Below are 25,134 nucleotides of genomic sequence, written 5' to 3' on the forward strand. Positions count from 1 at the left end.
GTTTGAGAGAGAATTTCAAGTTATTCCCATAATAAATACAAGGTAGTAAAAGCAAGGACAATATTCTGCATTTTACCTGCCCGGGCCCTGGTGAGTAAAGAGCCAAGGACAAGCAATAAAGGAGAAAGAGCAGCAGAGCCCAGATGACACTCAGCACAGTTCCTCCACTCCTAAACAACTGAGCCCTGACTAATTCATTAACTGCATGTGGACAAACGGTCCTGAAACCCAAGAAACAAGAGCAGGTGATCAACCGTCTAGGAGGCCACTCACAGTCTCCTCATTTTGATGTGTGTGACCAAACATCACAAAAGGCAGCCTCTGCAGAAAACAAAGGCTATCTTCTCAATTATCCATGCCAGCGAGGGGAAAGGATAACATGGATAGCTGGCTTGAACCAAGAAATAGCTTTAGAATTTGGGAAATTAAGTTGAATTTATGAAATGGAAATATAAATAATTTTATTTACATCTAAAACAAAAGTTTGCACTTTTCAAAGCTTGAAAGTTGTACCATTAAAGGTCAACTGTAGATCAGTGCTAAAAAGAGACTGTTGATTAGGCTTCTAAGAAAGAGAAATGTAAAAGGTGAAAAGTTAAGAGGAGGTGGACAGTTTCATTTCGTCATGTTGAATTTTACTATCCACTTGGGAAAATAGGACGAAATATGCATATTTTTCAGGATATAAAAGCATCTTCAAGCAGAACATAAGAAATTTCCCAGGCTACCTAACTGACTTTACTGAAAAGCCAGGTAGAGGAAAAAATGAGTAATAAGGGGTGGGGGGCACATCGAGAAACCAAAAAGAATCTGGGAAGACAGGGTTCATATGCAAATAGATTGCCTTGATATCCAGACCCTGGGAAGAAGTCTAAAAGGAAAGAGCAAAGAGGAGAAGGCAGACCACCTACTTGTGCTCATCATTCAAGATGTGAACTTTAAAGAAGCGAGGCTGGACTTCTTCAGGCTTGTTGTCAGCTGGAAGGGCTTCAGGAGCTGGAAGCCACATGTTGAATTCTGCCAGCCAATTCTGAAGAGTATTAACCTGTCAGAAAGCCAAGTCCAGGAAGAGTTTTAAGAAAGAAGCTCAAAGTTGAGCTCATTGAGCTTTTCAGTACCCAGCAAGGCATTAACCCAGAGCTCCTCAGAGGGCTGACTAAATGATGCCTTCCCCAACTCTTACCGGCACAATGGCAAGGACAGTTTTGGCTGGCGTGTGGCGGAAGAGGACATCGATGAAGGATATCACTTGCAAAGTTTTCCCCAGACCCATGCTGTGGGCCAGGATACAGCCAAAGCCACTACTGGTCTTAAACCTCTCCAGGGATTCAACCAGGTTATCATACAGGAACCGGATCCCACCAATCTGACAAGGGACAAACACAGGCATAGTTAAAGGAGCTGGCAAAGACCAGGGCTTTAGTTTTATTCATCTTGGAACTAGTCAGAATTAAGTAAATGAGCAGATACCACAACAGACAGTTGGTGTGAATGGCTACAGAAGTTTCCCTGAACCCTGACTAGTCTATTGGCTGGTGACAGTCTTCTTAGAGAAAACACAGAAAATCATTCACCTGGCACAATGGCCCATCTAAGGCAAAAATCTGCAGTACCAAATTCTTTTTTTTTTTTTTTAGCTTTTATATTTGAGTTTATTCTTCATTTAACTTTTAAAACAGTACTATAGTTGAATATTAAAACAAAAACAATAGCAAGTAGTGAGCTATGATTATACTCCTTCACTCATTCACTACTGCATATAAAATGCCAGCAGTGTTACTCACTGACCCCATTAAGAGGTCTGACACTGAACACCACCCCTGGGATGATGTTCATCATCCTCATAGGCTTCCCCATTGTAATGGCGCCGTCTTTCCTGATTTGGATCAAAGTCCACCAGTTCTACCTGGTCCATTTCATCAGTCTCTTCTACTTCCTTCCTCTCAGGTAGGAGTTTTTCCAGGAGAGAGAAAGCCATTCTCAGGAAAGTTTACCTTAAATTCGATGATTAGGCGACCCTTCTCATATGGTCTACGATAAATTGGCATGCCTTAATTTAGCACACACTTGATATCTCCATGCTTGACAATTTGACCTGGGTGAGAGGTGATGACGATGGTTCGGTTGTCAAGAGTAGATATTGGCTTTTGAAGGCCGCACAGTGCTTCAACCAGCTGTATGTCCATACACATGAAAAGGTCTTCTCCTCGCCAGGTAAAAACAGCATGGTCCTTCTGATCTAAAATAATGATAATATCTCCTGGTTCCAGTCCTGGTTCTTGGTCTCCTTCACCATGGAATGTTATCTTCTGGCCATCCTTCATACCTTTATCAATATGAACTTCTAGAATCTTCTTCTCTCAAACTATCTTCCTCCCATTGCAGCTTTTACATCTATCTTTGGGACTGATCTGTTCCCCATGGCCCTGGCACTCCATGCACACAGACTGAATTTGCTGAACCATTCCAGGTCCTATCTGATGAGTTCTTATTTGCATTCCAGTACCTCGGCAATTGGGACAACATTCGACTGCTCCTTTCTTACCACCTCGGCCTTCACATTTATCGCAAATCACATTCTTCTGCAGAGCTAAGTTTTCTTCTTGCACCATTATACAAATCTTCTAAGGTTACTGAGAGGTGGTGCACAACATTTTTACCTCTCTTTTCTCTCTGCATCCTTCCTCCTCCTCCAAAAAACATATCAAAGATGTCCATGGGGGAGCCAAAACCACCACCAGTTCCACCTTCTTTAATTGCCTATTCTCCTCCTTTGTCATATAATTCCCTTTTCTTTGCATCAGAGAGTACTTCGTAAGCTTGAGAAATCTGTTTAAACTTCTCTCCTTCATTTGGATTCTTATCAGGGTGGTACTTCAAGGCCAGTTTCCTGTAGGCCTTTTTCAATTCCTCTTGGGTGGCATTGGGTTTGACCCCCAAAACATCATAGTAAGTGGTTCCTTTCACCATTTTCTACAGCTGGTGAGAGGGCCGAGGCCGGTGTGGGGGAGCGGGAAGGAGCACGTTGCTGGGCGCAGCTCAGGCAGCCGCCGCTCCTCCGCGTCTCACCAAGCATTCTGGAAAGTTCCTGCAGTACCAAATTCTTCACAGCGTCTCTCACTCAGCCCTTGGTTGCTTACCTCAAGATAGCCCATTCCACGAGGAGCAGTTCTTATTAAGAGTTATTATGTTGAGTCAACCTCTGTCTTCATGGAACTTCCACTTGGTTCCACTTGGTTCCACATGGAACACCACTTGGTCTTGGTTCAGGGCTCTGGGTCAACACAAACCACTCTGTTCCCTCCTATCAGGAAGTCCTTCAGACTTCTGACTCTTAAATCTCTTCTGGAACTACTTCCAGAATCAAATCAATTTCCTAATCAAAGCACTGCCCTCCAGACAGCATCCCAATCAGTCTTGCAGATCTCACAGAAGGAAGCTCAAGATCATTAAGCCGAGAGACCCAGCACCTTCTACACAATAGGGCAAACCTAAAGCTTGCCCTTCCCATTCATCAGAAATCCTGAAGCATCAACTGCTAAGAGGAAGGACACAGGCCTTTCCAATAACCTGCTCTAGGTACCAAACAAGTACTTCACAGGCTGTGATGCTAAAAGCTACCAGCAGGTGATGCTCTCAGCAAGGAAGCTGAAAGGAAACAAAGAGGAGAGTCAGGATTTGTTGTACCTGATGCGGCTTCACTGCCCGTGCCAACTGCGGGGCCAGGAAGACATTCTCCTCCTCTGGAGGGTGGTTCAGGTTGACAAGGACCCGCCCCAGAGCATCGCGCTGGTTTAAGATATCGTTCACATGGGTGCCACCCTTCTCCTCTTCTTCATCCTCCTCACTGACAGACTCACTGCTGTCCACAATGTGCAGAGTGTCCTCCTCTCCAGAGCTCAGTTCAATCACCTCTGAGACAGCCAACAAAACAAAACAAAAACCCAGGGAGCGGAGATAATTTACTGCCCATCATTAAAGCATTACAGCATGGAAACAAAGTTAGAACTTGTCATCACTTGTAAATTTTGAGTTTTATTATTTCTCTCTTCCAGCTTCAAGTTAAGACAAGGGAAAACCCTACATTTATAAGGAGACTCTGGGACATTTGTCACAGTCGGACCCCAAACCGAATGGGGAAGGACTGATCTCGATTCAGAGGTACAGCCAATTACTCAGGGTAAACATTGAGTCAGGAGGAAGTGGAGGGACCTCTGGCTCGACCTTACCATCTCGACTGCTTTTTTCATCCTCACTGCCACTGCTGCTGTCCAAACAAATGACTTCCTGGGCCAGGACCCGAGGAGGCAGTTGCGGACCATCGCTTGCTCTTAAGACAATTTCCTCTAGGGAAGGAAAGATGGAAGGGAATGTCAAAACCACATTTAGCTCAAACCTACCTCCCCAAATGACTTTTCAGCCTTTTTCCTTTGTTGCTCTCAAGGGGACTATCCCCTGAGGAGAGAAGCAGAGGGGTGTCTCAAATACCTCAGTCCCCTTTCTAACTTCCCTTGTCTTTACTGGTTCTTACCTCCTGGTGTCCACCTGACCACTAGAAAAGATCCTAATCCCTTGGCATGTTAAGATCCAAAGTTATGGTAGAAAAAATTCAAGTAAGATCCAAGGAGTACATTAAAAAAAAAAAACCCACACACAATTACTTCTTTTTTTTTTTTTTAAGTAAAGTCTACGCTCAATGTGGGGCTTGAACTCACAACCCTGAGACCAAGAGTCTCATGCTCTACCCACTAAGCCAGCCGGGACCCCTGAGGGGTACATTTTTACCCATCTTAAATTTTTAGATGTTTCTGATCATTTGCTCCTAAGAAACTGAATGACTCAAAAAGATTCCTGAGAGGCCACAGTCTTATTTCAGATCTGCCCCTCACCACTGTGTGTGCCCAAGGCCTCTTCTCCCTACACTTCAGGGCCTTTCCCGCCACCTCCACTGCTTACCGGGAAGGAACTCCAGGGGAACTGTAGGAATGGGGGCGGCGTAATCCTTCCTCTGTTGCTCCAGGCGTTTCCTTCTTTCCAACTCTTCCTGTTGTGCTGCTTTGGTAACCGGCTCCAACTGATCCTCCCGGAGCAGCTTTCTAAACATTACAAGAGTGAGCACTTGGGTTGGTTTACTTGAGATTTGGGCAATGTAATGTCAAGCTAAAAAGCTCATTGCTGAGCTCACAGATCTGAGGCAGGAGGAAGAGAAGCCCCATCAGTCCCACACATCCATGCAACAGGCAAGGTTTAAAAAAAAAAAGAGGTGGGGGAGACTACAAGGCTCAGGTGATTCTGGGCTAACATTTTTTCATATTATTTAACTTCCTGAGACATGCCCCTAAAGATTCATCTTTGCACATAACAGATCAAGAGTAAAACAGAGTAATTCATGATTCATCAGGTTGAAAAACAGTATTAAAAAATAGAGTTGTTATGTGGGAAAGTAGGATTATAGATGATTCTGCATCTTTATTTCCCAAACTTTGAGTAAAACTTTTTTTTAATTTTATTTTATTATGTTATGTTAATCACCATACAATTTATTTTATTTTATTATGTTATGTTAGTCACCATATGATACATCATTAGTTTTTGATGTGGTGATCCACGATTCATTGTTTTCGTATAACACCCAGTGCTCCATGCAGTACGTGCCCTCTTTAATACCCATCACGGGGCTAACCCATCCCCCCACCCCCCTCCCCTCTAGAACCCTCAGTTTGTTTCTCAGAGGCCATAGTCTCTCATGGTTCACCTCCCCCTCCTATTCCCTCCCTTCATTTTTCCCTTCCTTCTCCTAATGTCCTCCATGCTATTCCTTATGTTCCACAAATAAGTGAAATCATATGATAATTGACTTTCTCTGCTTGACCTATTTCACTTAGCATAATCTCCTCCAGTCCCATCCATGTTGATGTAAAAGTTGGGTATTCATCCTTTCTGATGGCTAAGTAATATTCCATTGTATATATGGACCACATCTTCTTTATCCATTCATCTGTTGAAGGGCATCTCGGCTCTTCCCACGGTTTGGCTATTGCGGACATTGCTGCTATGAACATTGGGATGCATGTGGCCCTTCTTTTCACTACATCTGTGTCTTTGGGGTAAATATCCAGGAGTAAAATTTTTTTTTTTAATTTTATTTATTTATTTGCGAGAGAGAATGAGATAGAGAGAACATGAGGGGGGGGAGGGTCAGAGGGAGAAGCAGACTCCCTGCTGAGCAGGGAGCCCGATGTGGGACTTGATCCCAGGACTCCAGGATCATGACCTGAGCCGATGGCAGTCGCTTAACCAACTGAGCCACCCAGGCGCCCCAGGAGTAAAATTTTTAAGCTATTATGTTTTAAAAAAAAACAACAACAAAAAACCCCACAAAAAATAGATGAGGTTAGGAGAAAAAGACCTCATTGATCTCCTTTCTTTCTTTCTTTTTTTTTTTTAAAGATTTTATTTATTTGACAGAGAGACACAGCAAGAGAGGGAATACAAGCAGGGGAGTGGGACAGGGAGAAGCAGGCTTCCCACTGAGCAGGAAGCCTGATGTGGGGCTCGATCCCAGAACCCTGGGATCATGACCTGAGCTGAAGGCAGACGCTTAATGACTGAGCCACCCAGGCACCCCACATTGATCTCCTTTCAGTAGCAAAAGAAGGGCTGTAGCAGAAGGAAGGGTTGTGGGGGATTTGGACAGTTAAGGAAGCTCACATCTGCCATTCACTTAGCTCAAGGAAAAAGCCCTGCTTTGGACCAGACAGTCCCCTGCCAACCAAAGTTGAGCTCTAAAGAAAATGAGAATTCAACTTCTTTTATCTCCTCCTGTTTTGAAACCTAAGGGAAAAATAAAGGAAAAAACAGAGTCCAACCAGAACAACCTATCATCCTTGGGCTGCCCCCAGGGCCTCCAGAGAGTAGGAGACTCCCCAGCACAGCCTGAGCGCCTGCCACATTTGCCCCACAACCTCTGACAGCCTGAGGTGATCCTGAGCTGCATCTCCACTGTTAATCGGGGCACACAGCTTACACTTTTCTTCTTTGAGCAGACTCCCCTGCTCAAACCAGTCCTGCTACTGACAGCCTTCAAGTGAAGGTAATACCTCTACTCCTTCCCTTCTCCTCTCACCCTGAGCACAGCTCACCGTATGTTTCTCCTCATGTGGGAGGGCTTCTGAGCTCTCTTCTTTTTGGGGTCCTCGGAGGCTAGGCTCTTGCCTTGGTGGCGCCTAAGCTGCTCTGAAGGCTCAGACTGAGATGAGGTAGTTGAAGTGCACCGCGGTGGCCGCTGCCCATCTTCCTCCAGCTGGGCACACTCAGTGCCACACATGTCTTCCAGGGATGGGTCTGAAAAGACAAGGGGAGAGAGGTGCCAGGAACTGACCTTTACAGGGAGAAAAGTAGGTTTGTTTGTTTTTTTAATTTTATTTATTTATTTGACGGAGAGATAGAGAGCACAAGTAGGCAGAGCAGCAGGCAGAGGGAGAGGGAGAAGCAGGCTCCCTGCTGAGCAGGGAGCCCGATGCGGGGCTCCATCCCAGGACTCTGGGATCATGACCTGAGCCGAAGGCAGACGCTTAATGACTGAGCCACCCAGGCGTCCCAAAAAGTGGGTTTTGACGCCAGGCACACCTGCGTTCCAATCTCAATTCAGCAACTTATTAGCTGGTAAGCTAAGGCAAGTGACTTACAGCTCTCTGAATCTCAGTAGACTGATTTATAAAATGAGAATAGTGATGCCTACATTTCAGAGTTGTTATGAGGACTAAATAGTGTGCATGTCTAGAGCCAAGCCTGCTTCAGAGTAGGCTCACAACAAATGACAGCCATCACTCTTGCTATAATTTAGCACTCTGAGGAGAGTGAGGAAGCTTCATGGCCTCAGAATGTTCTGAAAGGGAAAACAGGTTTCCAAATACAGCTCACACTCACTTGTGTCTCATCTGCCAACAAGGGGAATATCCCGACTTTCATTGTTTTAAAGTGTTCACTCCTTTGATTCACTGGCCATTCAGTGAGGGCCTACAACATGGCAAACACTGTCCAAGATGCTTCAAGGGATGTTTTTAAGACTTCTTCCTTGCAAGGAGCTTGTTTGTTTTCTAGACACAATAAAACAAGGTGTGCTAAACACCACAGGAAGGGCAGGCTAACTGACCTAAAGAACTTAAAAATATAAGACATCATTTTTCCAGCCAGAGATAATTCGCTAAATCAAGAATAATTGCCTTAGGGTCACAGGAATATGAAATACATTACTTTGTGGTGTGATCACACAAGGAATTATATGAGAGGTAAAATATAAGGGAAGCCTTGAAAGGTGAGAATGTCTAAAGGTACTGCCTTAAGGAGGGGGAAAAAAGGAGGAAATTCCTGGTGGAGGGAATGTCATTTGTGTCATCAAACACCGGCAAGGACTGGGGTTGGAAAAGCAGGGTCCGAGTGCACACCCCTCTTTCGCAGCCTGCCGAGCAGCATTCTGTTTATGTGATGGGCAGGCTTTGACAGTCACATAAATCATAAGCCCATCTCCAAATCCACCAGAGCCTCCCAGATACAAGAAGTACACAACCAAAAAGTCTTTCCCAAAGGTAAGAGCAATGTAAAGCTAGAATATAAATGCTATAACTGAGATGGGCTGATCAATGCCACTTCGCTCTCAGGCAGGAAGGACTCAGGAAGCCTAGGGTTTTGGTGGGATGATTTTTGTTTGTTTTTAACTAAACTTTAAAGATTGGCTTATTTATTTTAGAGAGAGCACGAGTGGGGGGTGGGCAGAGGGAGAGGGAGAGAGAATCTCAAGCAGACTCCATGCTGAGCACAGAGCCTGATGTGGGGTTCGATCCCATGACCCCAAGATCACAACCTGAGCCGAAGTCAAGAGTTGGACGCTCAACCAACCACACCACACAGGCACCCCATGTTTTTAACTAAACTTTAAACTTTATTTGGATTTCACCAGTTTTCCGCTAATGTCCTTTTTCTGCTACAGGATTCCATCCACGATATCATGTTGCATCTAGCGCTCATGTCTCAGTCTCTCTAAACTGTGGCAGTTTCTCAGTCTATTCTTGTCTTTCATGACCTCGACAGTTTTTTTAAAAGTACTGGTCAGGTGTTTTGTAGACTGTCCCCTAATTTGAGCATCTGATGTTTTCTCATGATCAGACTGGAGTTATGCTTTGCAGGGAAAGAATACCACAGAAGTAAAGTGTCCTTCCTTCTCATCACATCTTATCAGGCAGGATACATGCTATCAACATGACTTACTACTGGTGATGTTAACCTTCATCACTTATTTAAAGTGGTGTCTGCCAGATTTCTCCACTGTAAAATTACTATTTTCCCCTTTCCATATTTTAGAAGCAAATCACTAAGCCCAGCCCACATTCAAGGGGAAGAGAATTAAACACTATTTCCTGAGAGGGGGGCATCAAAGAATTTCTGGACATATGTCAAAATCACATGCAAATATTTGGGGTGGTAGGGAACTGTGAGGCTTTGAGAATGCAAATATCCAGTTTCTTAAAATTTACCCACTCGTTTTAACATTCATTAGTTGATCTTACCAGGAGGAATTATTACTATGGTGTTCTAATAGTGGTTTTCCATTTTCCTCTTTACATCTACATTCATTATTTGGAATTCTTCTGTGAGGAAGATCTGTCCCTTCTCCCTCATTTATATATTCAACATTTGTTTATATCAGTATGGACTCAGGTGCCAATAGGGTAAGAGACACTGAACGCTGTAGGCTTTGCTAAAGGGAGACAGTGCTGCCATAGACTTCAATGAGTGAACCAGTAAGCTGATGTCCCCAAACCCAAAGAAAGACGTATCATGGGTCATCATCATATGCACTTAATCACCAAAAAATAACAAATGGACTGTATCATCAGCCAGTGGCCAAGTCACAGAATCATGAGTGTTCCAGACACTCTATCACTGCTTATCTTCTGTGGTTTGGTATAGCCCCTATTATCTCTGTGGGTTCCTTATGGTCTCTTTCATATGGATGTCAGGTTCTAGAACAGCATGGAGTTGGGAACTAACATTTCCTGAGAGATAACCAAGCATAGGGGTTCACTATGGACACTGAAACCAGACTTCTGGGGTGTGACACCAGCTGTCCCTTATTTGTTCCTCAATTATACAAAGGGAATAACAACTGTCATGCTATTCCTTAGCCTGACAATGGGGAGATGGTTATGTGAGACAGCCTAGATGAAGTGCTGGAACAATGCACATGGTAAACACCATATAAAACAGCTGCTGCTTTTCCTAGGACTACTACCATTCCAGCTATAAGGAATGAGTTTGGTTTCTTATCTCCTTTCTTTCTTATGATAACTACAAGGTGAATTTTGCTCCCCTCATTCTAAATTTGAGAAACCAAAGCCCTAAAAAGTTAAAAAAAAAAAAAAAAAAAAAGAAAAAAAAAGCTTGCCTATGGGTAAATAGGAAAAAAGCAGGAAAACAGGAGAAGACCGTTAACAGAACGAGCTTCATGGTCAGGCAGTGCTAGTGTTCAATCCTGGTGCTGTCACTTACTTACTAGCTCTATGTTCACGAGTTCAACTTTTCTGAGCCCTAGTTCTCCACATTTGTAAAATGGGGGTGTCAACATCTCTCTTAGGGAAAATATCCTTCTTTAAACCCAGGTCTGCCACACTCCATGAAACTTCATACTCCCAACCACACTGAACAGTCTAGGAGCAAACAAAGCTACAGGGCTTACTCAGCCATGCTGGGTAGCAGTATTTATTTATGTGGAAAATTCAAACTTTGACTATATATTCTACATATATTATATATTCTAATCAAAAATCAGAAATAAGAAAGCAAAAGGAGAAGCAGAAATGACACAAACTGCATTGTTCTCACAAAATGAGCATTTCTTACAAATACGCAGGTGCATATGTATGCACGTGTACACACACACACACACACACACACACACAAACCAGCCACATGAGACTGCAGACCACATCTTCATTCTAAACCTCTCCACATGAGACTACCACAAACTAGCCACTGTTGCCTCTCCTGCCCCTTGCCTTTTAGTCTAGCCTAACACACCAGGAGAATTTGAGTACCAGGCCCTGTACCAAGGCACAATGGAATGGTCCACATGGGGAAACACGTGAGGTGAGCACCTAACAACAACAACACTTGGGGAAAGGACACCCAATCCAGCCTTGCCTAGGGCTGGGCATGGGGGTAGTAGTCCTAGGAAAAGCAGCAGCTGTTTTATATGGTGTTTACTATGCGCTGAGCATTGTTCCAGCACTTCGTCTAGTCCTCCCATGTCCTCCTTGGGAGAGGTGATACGTGGGTTTAATCTAATATAATAAGTAGGCACCAACTAGTAAAAGGAAAGAAAGAACATTCTAGGCAGATACAGGAACATAAGCAAAAGGAATAGATACTTTAAACAAGGTGGAATAGTTAAGAAAATACATGCAGTTCAATACTGGCTAAAATTAATTAAGCAAAACAGCAGCACGAAGGGCCTTCCAACCCAACAACCACTTCCCTATCTCTCCCCAGGAGCCCCTCATCCAAGACAGACTAAGGTGTAGACCCAAGAGCCTTCCTACATGCTGCACAGACATCAATCCCTGTCCAGGGGAGGACTAGTTCCAAGGCCCTTTCTTCTTAGCCTTCTACATTCCACTAACAACTGTTTGGGTGGGGAGAGGAAGCTAATGTAGCCAATGTAAAATTTGGGGCTGGAAGGGGGTAGTGGTGTGGACATGTGTGCACAAATGCACACACACACATGTAAGTACCCGGGGTGATTCACTCTCCCAGCAGCGGTGGAAGCAGCTTCCTTGGCTCTCACACTGAGAGACCACTGAAGGGTTTTAGGTAGACACCTTGCTTTTTGAAGAGCAAAGGGGAAATGGCTAAGGGAGGTACCAGACAAGAAATGTTCATGAGGGGACAATGCAATTCCATTAACAGGAGCGAGAGGTTAAAACATCACAGTCCCTTCTCTGTTACCACAGGATCCACAGCAGGCCTTTTACAAAAGGCCTCCCAAAGACAGCAGAGTCCACGGTGACAAGAAGCACTGGGAACACAACATGAGCCTTGGCTTGTGGACATCTTCCACCCACAGAGAAAGTAAGGTGCTACTGCTTTGTGTGTCCAGCCAGACACGAGAACTAAAAGAGAAGCTCCAAAGGAGCTTCTCAGCAAATCTGACTGGCTACCCTCCCCTCAAACAGTCCTCTCCTATTTCTACCTGAAGCACTACATGAGGAAAGAAAGGTTAGCAATTCTGTTTTCCTTAAGAAGAACTACCATTGCTTCAGGCCCCCACCCCTCCAAAGAGCTGATACTTCCATGGCATTGTCCCATAGTATTACTGTCACCTCTCTCCTAACTTATAGCCCTCAATTCTTCCCTCATAAAGCGGGGGGCTATCATATTCTTCGTCCCAAAGGAATAGGTTGCTGGACAGCAGAGTCCCTAAGAGGGGATATCTCTTGCAAAATGGCTACTTGACCAATACTGCAGCTTGCCCTACACAATTACACTTGAGGCTGGGTTGGCACACCTCAACTTGGTGTTTTGCTAGGTCCTCTGACCTGGTTCGGATAATGAAATTTGATGTTCTCCTGGCCTTAAGGCCTTTTGTTTCTATTTCACAAGCAAATTTATTGAGTAACCACTTGGAGGAACAGTTGGAAGCAAGGTTAGAAAGCAGGCAGATAGGACAGAGTCAGAGTATAGAGGGCAGGCCTTGAATGTCAGGTCAAGGGGTCTGATTTTCATCTACTGGGCAGTGGGAATTTGTTGCCAACTGTTGTATTTCCTTTTTCTGGTTTCTGCCTTGCAGAGTGGGCTGTTTCTGGGAGAAGGAAGAACAAAGTCTGATAACCTTTCAATATCACAGACAAATTCACAATCAAACATTCCAACTTGTAAGGTCTAGCTTTGAATTCCTGACTGACTCATGGTTGAATGTGGCCAAGTACAGTAGCAATTTTAAAATGATCATAGTATATACAATTCTCATGTACATTTAGTTCAGACACAGGTTTCCCCTTTACACAGAGGATACAGGTCTAAACCAACTCCTTACCAACCAGTATTCTTTTTTTTTTTAAAGATTTTATTTATTTATTTGACAGAGAGACAGCGAGAGAGGGAACACAAGCAGGGGGAGTGGGAGAGGGAGAAGCAGGCTTCCTGCTGAGCAGGGAGCCCGATGTGGGGCTCGATCCCAGGGCTCCGGGATCATGACCTGAGCCGAAGGCAGACGCTTAACGACTGAGCCACCCAGGCGCCCCCCAACCAGTATTCTTTGAATGAATCTTCAGCTTCTGGATTCAACAACACTGTTTGCTTGTTAAAGCTTTAGTTTACAGATGTACTAATATTTAAAGTTTGTTGTCATGTAAGTCAATGGTTTACAAGTGCTTCATTGCTGCTTCATGATGCTTATTATGACGTTTCTGGTTTTTACATAACACTATAATATATACCACATCTTAAACTATTCTTAATAATAAACTATTATTTCAAAATTTCTATAATTAATTTTTCCCCAAGTCAAAATGTAACTTTCTACTGCATGCTCTTTTGTATCTTCTGAATAATGAACCATGTGAATTTACAACCTAATCAAAATCATTAATTTAACTTTCAAAAATAGCCCTCCCTAAACTTCTGGAATATAATCCACCAAAAGCCGCTAAGGAAAAAGAGAAAAGGGTCAACAAGGAGGTAAAGAGACATGTGGTTTAAAAGTCAATGATTATTACCACCCAAATTCAGGATCATAGAATCAGATCTGGTTGCAAATACCCCTGAACTTTCTCCTTCACGTGAGCCAGCTGTGAGCAGCAATCACTAGAGTTATATAAACACCAACGAACACTTACATAAGCTTCTCAGGAATGAGTTATGAACACCACCACGACAAATATGACTAGGCAAACGAGGAACACTGAAAGAAAAATCTCTATGTTTCACTTGTTGGGGGTATAAGGTACAAACACACTTCCAGGACCCTCTCTCTTCTTCCTTCCCAATCCCATCTGTATAAACAAAGCTCAGTGAATTCCAAGTCTTACCATATGCCTCCTGATGTGATGCAATAGGATGCATACACCACAACTATTATGTATGTGTGCCAAAACATTACTTGAATCTCAACACACCTTGAGATCTCACTACCAGTTTGCAAAAATACAGGGAAAAAGGACCATGTTGACAGAGTGGAGTGGCCACTGGAGATGTATGCACTCTGTTCTGAGGAGCAACCAGCAGTGTGATGAAGCAGGCCAGGGACCGCTTACACCTGAGATAGACTACAGGACAGCACATACCAGAGGTGGAAGTCCAAGTCAAACACAGAAGGACAGCCTCACTGAACAACCAAGAGTGTCATCTGTACCCAAAGTGATTTCAGCAGCAGCCAGTACCTGTGGTGGATTTCCAGGCGAACTGAGGCATTCTTAGCTGAGACACCAAGACGTGGTTAAACATCCAGGTAGCTGCTTTCCAAGCAAAAAACCAGCTGACAGTGTATTGATGTATTTGAATCAGCTGACAATGTAATAAAGATAATAACCATGATTTTCAGAAAACAAAAGAATTATGTTAAATTTGTTAAGCAAGACAACAAGGATGCATTCAGCAAAATCTAGAAATGTATGAAACTACAGTAACAAGTGAATCCTCTTCTTCTGCAAATAAGTTGCAAGGAAAAAAAGAAAATGAAAAAGAGGTAAGAAAAGCTCAGATTAAAGAGATTTAAAAGACAAATGAACTAAATGTGGAATTTGTAGGGATTTTAATGAAATAACAATAAAAATAATCTTTAAAAGATAATCAGGGATTATCTGGATAGTTCATGATTTAAGGAATTACTGATTTAAAATATTTAAGTGTGATAATGGTATTGTGTTTATTTTTGGTTTTGTTTCTAGGACTTTAATGTTAGAAGATAGAGTAAATACATTCTGAAGTTTACAGATAAAATGTTACAACATTAAGGATCTACTTCCAAATAATCCAAGGTTGGGGAGAACAAATGAAACAAGACTAGCCTTGTATTCACAACTATTGAAGAGACTACTGGAAATACAGGGTTCATTTTACTATTGTCTCTTTTTCTATTTCATTTGAGATTTTCCAGAATAAAACTTCACGACTATTTTAATTTTAGAAGTCTTAACAGAAGATAAAATATAATAAACACTAATCTCTAACCTATTTAGATCTCAACTTTTCCACATTTGTTAATATACATTTGCATAGTTTATACTGTTAACCAATGAGTATACATCATTTTGTGTTGTTTTGGTCATGTTACATACATATAAATATTTCTTTGACATAGTCCACATACTCATCATTTTAATGGCAGGCTACCAGTAAATCACAGAATGCTTTGTCATTCAGGCTCTTTCTTAGTTTTTATTTGTATCTTTAGTGGCATAAATATCTTTGTACAAATTACTTTTCCTTTTGACTTACTTATTTGTGGTACAATCCACTACAGTTGGGGAAATGAGCAAAGAGTTTAAATGTTCAGATATTGGTAAACTTTTTCTATAAAAAGCCTGGGGCACCTGGGTGGCTCAGTCGGTTAAGCGACTGCCTTCGGCTCAGGTCATGATCCTGGAGTCCTGGGATCGAGTCCCGCATCGGGCTCCCTGCTCGGCAGGGAGCCTGCTTCTCCCTCTGACCCTCCCCCCCCTCATGTGCTCGCTCTCTCTCATTCTCTCTGTCTCAAATAAATAAATAAAATCTTTAAAAAAAATAAATAAATAAAAATAAAAAAAAAATAAATAAATAAAAAGCCTGATAGCAAACACTTCAGGTTTTGTGGGTCATAGGTCTCTGTTGTAACTACTCACCTTTACCAGAGTAGCTCAAAAGCAGCCATACATAAACATATAAGTGAACAAGGACAGCTGTGTTCCAGCACAATTCTGTTTATAAAAACAGGCCAAAACAATTTTGAAAAAGAACAAAGGAGGACATACACTTCCTGATTTCAAAACTATGAAGCTACAGTGATCAAAACAACGTGGAACTAGCATAAAGACAGCCATATACACCAATAAAATAGGACAGACAGCACAGAAATAAACCCTCACATATATGGTCAAAGGATTTTCAACAAGAGTGCCAATACCATTCACAGGAAAAGGACAGTCTCTTCAGCAAGCAGTGCTGGGAAAACCAAATATCCACATGCAGAAGAATGAAACTGGACCCTTACCCTACACCATATACAAAAATTAACTCAAAATGGATCAAACACCTAAATGTAAAACCTAAAATTATATAAAACTTAGAAGAAAACGTAAGAGGAAAACTTGATGACACTGGATTTGGCATGAGCTCTTGGATAGGAAACCAAAGGCACAGGCAACAAAAGAAAGAAAAAAAAAGACAAACTGGACTTCATGAAAACTTAAAATTGTGGGCATGAAAAGACACTATCAACAGAGTGAAAAGACAACCCATGGAATGGGAGTAAATATTTGCAAGCCATGTATCTGATGAGGGATTAATATCCAGAATATATAAAGAACTCCTAAGACTCAACAACAAAAACCAAACTGATTCAAAAATGGCAAAGGATATAAACAGACATTTCTCCAAAGAAGATCTATAAATCGCCAATAAGCAACTGAAAAGATGCATAAAATCACTAATCATTAGGGAAACGTAAATTGACACTACAATAATGTATCACCTCACAGCCATTTAGGATGGCTACTACCAAAAAAAAACAAAGAACCAGCATTAGCAAGAATGTGAAGAAATTGGAACCCTTGTGCGCTGTTGGCAAGAATGTACAATGACAAAGCTGCTATGGAAAACAGTATGGCAACCCCTCAAAAAGTTAAAATACTGGATTGCCATATGATCCAGCCATTCCACTTCTGGATATATACTCGAACTGACAGTAGGGTCTTGACATGACATACAGCCGTTTTCATAGCATCATTATTTTTAATAGCTAAGATGTGGAAACAACCTAAGTATCCACTGATGGATGAAGGGATAAGCAAAATGTGATATATGCACATAATGGAATAGTATACAGCCTTAAAAAGGAAGGAAATTCTAATACACACTACAGCATGAGTGAATCTTGAGGACATTATGTTAAGTGAAGTAGTTCAGTCACAAAAGGACAAATACTATATGATTCCATCTATATGAGGTACTTAAGGTAGTTAAAATCATAAAGACAAAAAGCAGAATGGTGGTTCCCAAGGGCTAGGAAGAAAAAGTAATGGAGTGATGGTTTAACGGGTATAGCGTTTCAATATGGGATGATGAAAAAGTTTTGGTGATGCACAGTGGTGATGGTCACAGAACAATGTAAATTTACTTAATGCCACTAAATTCTACACTTTAAGATGGCTAAAATAGGGTGCCTGGGTGGCTTAGTTGGTTGTTCATCTGACTCTTGATCTCAGCTCCGGTCTCAATCTCAGGGTCATGAGTTCAAGCCCTGCATTGGACTCCACACTGGGCATGGAGCCTACTTAAAAAATAAAAAATGAAAATGGCTAAAATGGTAAATTGTATGTTACATATATTTTAACACACACAGTTGACTTAGTCATTATGCTAAGTTAAAGAAGTCTGACACAAAAGGCCTCATATTGTATAATTCCATTCATAGAAATGTCCAGAACAAGTAAATCTCTACAGACAGAAGTATGGGATAGTGGTTGCCAGGGACTGAGAGAGAGGATAATGGGAGTGACTGCTTATGGATAAGGGGGTTTTCTTTTTGGGGTGATGAACATGTTCTGAAATTAGACAGTGTTGATGGTTCAACAACCTTGATATACTAAAAATCATTGAATTGTACACTTCAAAATGGTGACTTATACCTCAATAAGAATATATACATATTTTTAAATGTTGGCTTGCTGCTTCTGCTTCCAGCTAAGGTGGAATAGCCTGAGGCAAACCAATGCTTGCCCTAAGAATAGCTGGAAATACGTTATCAAATTAAAAAACAACAAGAGCAACAACAACAAAGCCTTTTGAAGGCACTGAAGAGATGCTGAGAGGACCAGAAGTAGAAGGGACGAGATTCCAGAGAAAGGGAAATCAAGAAGAGATGACCCAGCATTCTACTGCCATTTATTCCCCTCTTTCGCCAAGTCTGGTTGCTGGGGCAAGCTGAGAGTCACCCAAACAGAGGGCTGTTAATAAGCAAAGAAACCAGAAGAACTTTTGACAATTTCACTGGACTAAAAAGACAAAACTTGAAGACATGAGGGACCACAATCCTGGTGAAAAGGGGAAACGCAGAACTGAGCCAAAAACTCAGTTCATTTCCATTCAAGCCATTTACTTCACTCTAAAGCTGAGTGAGATGGGAGGTTAAGAAGCTAAGCAGAATACCACTGAAAAGCAGAGCAGATGTTTCTGCAATCTTGAGGTGCAGAGAAGATAAGGATTAGAATTTAGGAACCATCAGAGCAGATGGTCCCAGTGAACATCTTGGCTCTCAGTTGGAACTTATGGGATGACCACACTCTAGAAACAGGGGTGTGCCAGAAGTAAACAAAGGCTTCTAAACTATGATCAGCATTTATTGCACTTTGTCCTGCTGGATTAAGGTGATCAGCCCCACTATATGTGTCCTCTCACTATATGTGAGAGGAAAAGGAAACCCTCTCTAAAGATATCATCCATAGTCTCTAAAACTTTCTATACACACTGCCCAGCATTCAATGAAAAATTACCAGCTATGCCAGGAGACAAGATCAAATGATCAAAAACTAAGAAGGACAAACAGACAATAGAACCAGAATCACTGGTGATCTAGATACTAAAAAATAAAAAATAAAACAACTGATAAAATGTGTAAAAAAAAGAAAGAAATGGGGGCGCCTGGGTGGCTCAGTCGTTAAGCGTCTGCCTTCGGCTCAGGTCATGATCCCAGGGTCCTGGGATCGAGCCCCGCATCAGGCTCCCTGCTCGGCGGGAAGCCTGCTTCTCCCTCTCCCACTCCCCCTGCTTGTGTTCCCTCTCTCGCTGTGTCTCTCTCTGTCAAATAAATAAATAAAATCTTTAAAAAAAAAACCAAAAAAAAAAAAAAAAAAGAAATGGAGAAAATAAATGAAAAGATGGATAATGTCACCAGATAATCAGAATATATAAAAGAAGAGAATCCATTCTCACTGATATGTGGAATTTAAGAAACAAAACAGAGGATCATAGGGGAAAATAGGAAAAAATAGAACAAGATGAAACCAGAGAGGGAGACAAACCATAAGAGACTCTTAATCATAGGAAACAAACTGAGGGCTGCTGGAGGGGAGGTGGGGGGAGGGGGGATTGGGGTAACTGGGTGATAGACATTAAGAAGGGCACGTGACATACTGAGCACTGGGTAGTATATAAGACTGATGAATCACTGACCTCTACCTCTGAAACCAATAATATGTTAATTGAATTTAAATTTTAAAAATAAATTAAAAAAAAGAGAATCAAAGAGATATTCTAGAAACAATAAATACATAGTAACGAATCAAGAAGCTCTGTAGATGACAGGTAGGATAAACAGAAAAAAAAAAAACCAAAAATACAACAAAAAACCATTCCTAGGGAGACTATATAGCAAAAGTGCTGAAAATTAATAACAAAGAAAAAAATTGTACGAGCAGTCATGAGTGGGGGAGAACACAATACCTTCAAAGGAGCAACAATAAGAGTAACAATGGATTCTTGAGACATGAAAGACACTAGAAGACAGCGGAAAATTTCTAAGTTTTTAAAGAAAATAATTGGCAACCTAGAATTTTATACCAGCTAATACAGGACTCAAAAATGAGGGCAAAATAAAGCAACTTTCAGACAAACAAAAACAGAGATTAAATTTGTTGCCCAGAAACATACCCAAAAATAAATACCAAAGGAAATCCTTTAGACAGAAAGAAAATGATCTCAGACAAAAAAACAGAAATGAAGGAAGGAATGAAAAACAACAAAAAGGGAAGTGCTCCTAACCATTTCCAATTGGCACTGCTTGATTTGATGTTTGCTCAAATAAACTCTTAAAAATTGAAAAGAATAACAAAAAGGGTCTATGTGTGGAAAATATAAATACTGACCAGAGAAAAACAACATTTTGTGGCATTTAAAATGTATAGAATTAAAATAAGGATATATAACATAAAATGCAGGAAAGAGGTAAACAGATTTAAAATGTTCTAAGGTGGGGCACCTGCGTGGCGCAGTTGGTTAAGCGTCTGACTCTTGGTTTCAGCTCAGGTTGTGATCTTAGGGTGGTGAGATAGAGCCCCATATCAGGCTCCATGCTCAGCAGTCTACTTGAGATTCTCTCTCCCTCTCCCTTTGTCCTTCCTGCTTGTGCTAGCTCTCTCTCTCAAATAAATAAATAAATAAATAAATAAATAAATAAATAAATAAATAAATAAATAAATAAATAAATAAATCTTCTTAAAAATTAAAAATTAAAAAAAGTTCTAAGATTCTAATATAGTTGGGGAAGTAATAAAAGCAATGATTTATATTAGACAAGGATAGATACTGTAATCTAGGATAACCACTAAAAGCATAGTAAAAGACTGTATAACTAACAAGCCTGTAGGGAGAAAACTGAATCTAAAACAACAACAACAACAACAACAAAAAATCACACATAAAAAAAACAACTTGATTAATCCAAAGGAAGAAAAAGAACAAGATAGAAGATGAGACAGAAAATAAATACCAAGATGATAAATTTTAACACAACTATATCAATAATTACATTAAATATAAATGAACTAAAGTCCAATTAAAAGACTAAGACTGGATTAAAAAAACAAAACCCAGGGGCGCCTGGGTGGCTCAGTTGGTTAAGCGACTGCCTTCGGCTCAGGTCATGATCCTGGAGTCCCTGGATCGAGTCCCACATCGGGCTCTCTGCTCCGCAGGGAGTCTGCTTCTCCCTCTGACCCTCCTCCCTCTCATGCTCTCTGTCTCTCATTCTCTCTCTCAAATAAATAAAATCTTTAAAAAAAAAAAAAAAAAAAAAAACAAAACCCAACTAACTGGTGCTAGCATGAAAAACACCTTAAATAATAGGAAAAAAGTTGCAAGAGAATACAAAAAAAAGTTGAAAAAAAGACACTAAGAAATGCTAACCAAAAGCTGACATATCTATACTCATATCACGTGAAAGAGACATTAGGGTAAGAAGCATACTAGAAATAAAAAGGGAGGGCGCCTGGGTGGCTCAGTTGGTTAAGCAACTGCCTTCGGCTCAGGTCATGATCCTGGAGTCCCGGGATCGAGTCCCGCATCGGCCTCCCTGCTCAGCGGGCGGTCTGCTTCTCCCTCTGCCCTCTTCCCTCTCGTGCTCTCTGTCTCTCATTCTCTCTCTCTCAAATAAATAAATAAAATCTTTAAAAAAAAAAAAAAGGGACGTTTCATAATGACAAAAGGTCAATGTACAAAGAAGATATAGCAGTATCAAATCTGTGTGCACAAAATAGCTTAGCCTCAAAATACATCAAAACTGACAAAACTGAAAGAAGAAACACAGAAATCTACAAATCTACAAAAGACTAACATGCCTTTTTCAAAAATAAGAGCCAACAGACAAAAGTACCAGTAAGGCCATACAAGAACTGAATGAAACAATTAACAAACCTGAATTAACAAACATATTTAGAACACTTCACCCGACAATGACAAAACACACGTTCTTTTCAACAGCTTATGCACCATTTATCAAAACTACCCATTTACTGCACCATAAAGCAAACCTTAACAAATTTCAAACATGTGAAATCATTCAGAGTATGTATATGACCACAATGAGAGCAAGACAGAGATACTAGAAGTCTAGCAGTGCTAGGGAAAGAGCAGTGCCAGGGGAACTGGGGAGTTCTAGACTTGCCAGAGTTGAAATATCTCATTAAGATCTTATATAACACCCCTACCATCCAGCTGAGACAAAAGAAAGGCTGTCCCTCGGAGTAAGAACCACACTCTAGAGTAAGACCTATACTATATCCTCCCTAACAAAGCCTAAAACAAAGCCCTGATATGGTCTGCAAGAAGAGAGAATTTAGAGATTGAATCCTACCAAATGGCAAACACCTCAGGCTTTTCACAGATTGGTACTAAAATGGCATAAAACCAAGGCTTCACAAGTTCAAGGGGATCAATCAGTAACTGAACTGCCTGCTAAAACTAAAATGTACACTCTTTAGAGGAAGATAACAGAATGCAGAGCCTCTATATTATGCGCAAAGACCATTTTATTTAATCAAAAATCACCAGATATGCAAAGAAACAGGAAAAATATCTACAGTCAAGAAAAATACAATCAAGGGACATCTAGGGGTGCCTGGTTGGCTCAGTCAGTAGAGCTTGCAACTCTTGATTTCAGGGTAGTGAGTTCGAGCCCAACATTGGGTACAGACCTTACTTTAGGAAGAGAGGGAGGGAGGGAGGGAAACCTTGATGGCCTAGATGTTAGGACTGTCAGCCAAGCAGTAACTATGAGAAATAATAAATGTTACTGTCTTAAATCACTTAAGTTTGGGGGAAACTTATGACATAGTATTAGTAACTGAAACAGAAACTTGGTACTTGGGGTATATAAAAATTAAAAATTCAATAAAAAATTAAACTATGGGCTCGTGTTTGGGGTAAAGTAAGTGGAAGTTAGTGAAGAGACTGGTCATAAAAGCCCAAAGGGCTTCAAGGAGATTATAGATGAAGGTTTAAAGGAAAATGTTATAGGAAGCTAAAGGAAAAGAAACACTGTTTCAGAAAGTTTAGCAACTCTATCAGCAGCAGTAACATGGAAAATTAATGGGGCACCTGGCTGAGTCCGTTAAGTGTCTGACTTCAGCTCAGGTCATGATCTCAGGGTCTTGGGATTGGCCTGCACTGGGCTCCATGCTCAGCGGGGAGTCTGCTTGTCCCTCTCTCTCTGCACCTCCCCCTGCTCATGCACACACTCTTTCTCTCTAAAAAAAAAAAACCTAAAAAAAAAAAAAAAAAAAAAAAAGGAAAATTGAGATCAAATCCAGGGTAGACCTGTAAGATCCTTTGTTATGATCTCAGAAATATTTAAAGTAGTGCCTCATTGACCTTTTCAGACAAAAGGCCTCCTAAAGATTCTGCTGGCATGCCTAGCAGATCTTCTCTGTTAAAAAACAAAACTTAGAAAAATCTTAGAGTATTATCCTATAGCAGCCTCCCTAGAAGGCCAACCAGAAAAGAAATTATCTTGAAGAGATTTGTGGGTATAGCTTTTGTCTAGTGAAGTAGATTTTATACTGATACACAAGTTTATAAAGCAAATATATGAGCCTGAACTGGAAGGGATATAAACAATACAAAATGAAAAAGGCTTTGGACCCTCAAACTTCTAGAGGCAGTCAGCAAGCTGGGGTTCAACTGTAATCCAGGTTACTTTTTGTGAAATGGAAGGATTATTCAGAAGGCAGAACTAAGATCCTAGAGGATAACACCAAAAGCCCTGGAGAAATACTGAGTACCCAATGAGTAATACTGAGTTCTAATCAAGGAACTAGCAAAATGTGCTCAGCTAGGGATTTTATTTTATTTTTTTTAAGATTTTTTATTTATTTATTTGACAGAGAGAGAGCGAGAGCAGGAACACAAGTAGGGGTAGTGGGACAGGGAGAAGCAGGTTTCCTGCCGAGGAGGGAGTCCAGTGTGGGGCTCGATCCCAGGACCCTGGGATCACGACCCAAGCCGAAGGCAGACGCTTAACGACTGAGCCACCCAGGCGCCCGACAGCTAGGGATTTTAGAACTGCTATAGATCAATGACTGCTGTGTGCCTCATTCCCTTCTCTCTCCCCCACTTTGTCTGCCCCATCTGTGGAATGAGATATCTATCTTGTCCCCATAACATCTTAAGTTGGTGGAGGGGCAGATAACTGGTCTCTTTAGCTCATAAAAGTCTTCAAGTAAGAGAAACTACTTAAGGAGTGAACTCAAGAAACTACAACTGAAAGCCACACTCACACATGGATCTGAGTTAGAGGACAAGATCTTGGACTATAAGCTGATGCTGTACTGGGATGAAACTTTGGGGGTCTTGAGGAAAGGGGCAGTGTATTTTTCATGTGGGATGATATGAACTACTGTGGCCAGAGAGTAGAATGTGGCAGACAGTTTTTTCCAAAGATGAATGCAACCGTATCTTTTATCCCAATGCTTTCCTACAGTTTGACCCTGATCCATCTCCTATTGAGAAGTAAATTCTAATCTTTTTCTTTTGAATCTGAGTAGGCTTATGACTTGGTTATAACCAAAAGAATAACACAGAAGTGACACTGTAACTTCCAAGGCTAGCATAAAAGGCAATGCAGCTTCCATCTTGTTTGCTATTTAACCATGGCCACTATCTGACTGCAACTGAGATTGGTGAGTCTAAAATTTTTAGGAAAATGCAAAGGTCCTAGAGTAATCAAAGTAATTTTTAAAGACAACAATGAAATTAGAATTTTTATACTACCTGATTCAAACTACAGTAATTATGATTTTGAGTAAGGATATAGTTATTAATGTAATAGAGTCTAGAATTAGACTGCACATTTATAATCAATTGATTCTTTACAAAGGTACCAAAGTAATTCAATGGAGAAAGATAATCTTTCCAATACACCATCTGCAATAGATACAATCCTCACCTCATTCCATATCATATAGAAACAACAATTCAAAATGGATCAAGGCCTAAACATAAAAGCTTAAACTATAAAACTAGTAGAAAATATTTTCAACTTTAGGGTAAGTAAAGATTTCTTAAGCAGGACACAAAAAGCTTGAGCCACAAGGCAAAAACCTGATAAAGTGTGCTTCATCAAAATTAAAAACATCTGCTGTTCAAAAGGTATCCTTAAAAGAAAAATGACAAGTCACAGTCTTGTAGTCTTGTGAAAACATTAACAGTGTGTCTGTGTGTGTGTATCTATATATATCTGATAAAAGACTTGTATCCAGAATATATTCTCTTTTTAAAGATTTTAGTTATTTATTAGGAGAGAGAGTGCACGTGTGCAGTGGGGGAAGGGGTGGGCAGAGGGAGAGGGAGAGAGAGCATCTCAAGCAGACTGTGCTGGGCACAGAGACCAAC

The 25,134-nt window shown here is 41.0% G+C and overlaps 1 protein-coding gene and 2 pseudogenes across 1 annotated transcript in view; 1 reads left to right on the forward strand and 2 right to left on the reverse strand.

The window, feature by feature from the left end:
- RAD54L2 (RAD54 like 2) overlaps positions 1–25,134 on the reverse strand; it is a 73,165-nt gene that overhangs the window by 20,420 nt on the left and 27,611 nt on the right. Inside the window, exons 2-7 of the mRNA XM_021695224.2 lie at positions 7,143–7,344; positions 4,957–5,096; positions 4,230–4,346; positions 3,688–3,914; positions 1,184–1,366; positions 912–1,045 (exon numbers count right to left, since the gene is read on the reverse strand). Coding sequence (XP_021550899.1) covers positions 912–1,045; positions 1,184–1,366; positions 3,688–3,914; positions 4,230–4,346; positions 4,957–5,096; positions 7,143–7,344 — 1,003 coding nt within the window. The remainder of the gene's footprint in view (positions 1–911; positions 1,046–1,183; positions 1,367–3,687; positions 3,915–4,229; positions 4,347–4,956; positions 5,097–7,142; positions 7,345–25,134) is intronic.
- On the reverse strand, positions 1,784–2,970 carry LOC110585029 (annotated as a pseudogene).
- On the forward strand, positions 14,285–14,495 carry LOC110585030 (annotated as a pseudogene).

The sequence above is a fragment of the Neomonachus schauinslandi genome, chromosome 1 (assembly GCF_002201575.2).
Source record: "Neomonachus schauinslandi chromosome 1, ASM220157v2, whole genome shotgun sequence".
Lineage (NCBI taxonomy): Eukaryota > Metazoa > Chordata > Mammalia > Carnivora > Phocidae > Neomonachus > Neomonachus schauinslandi.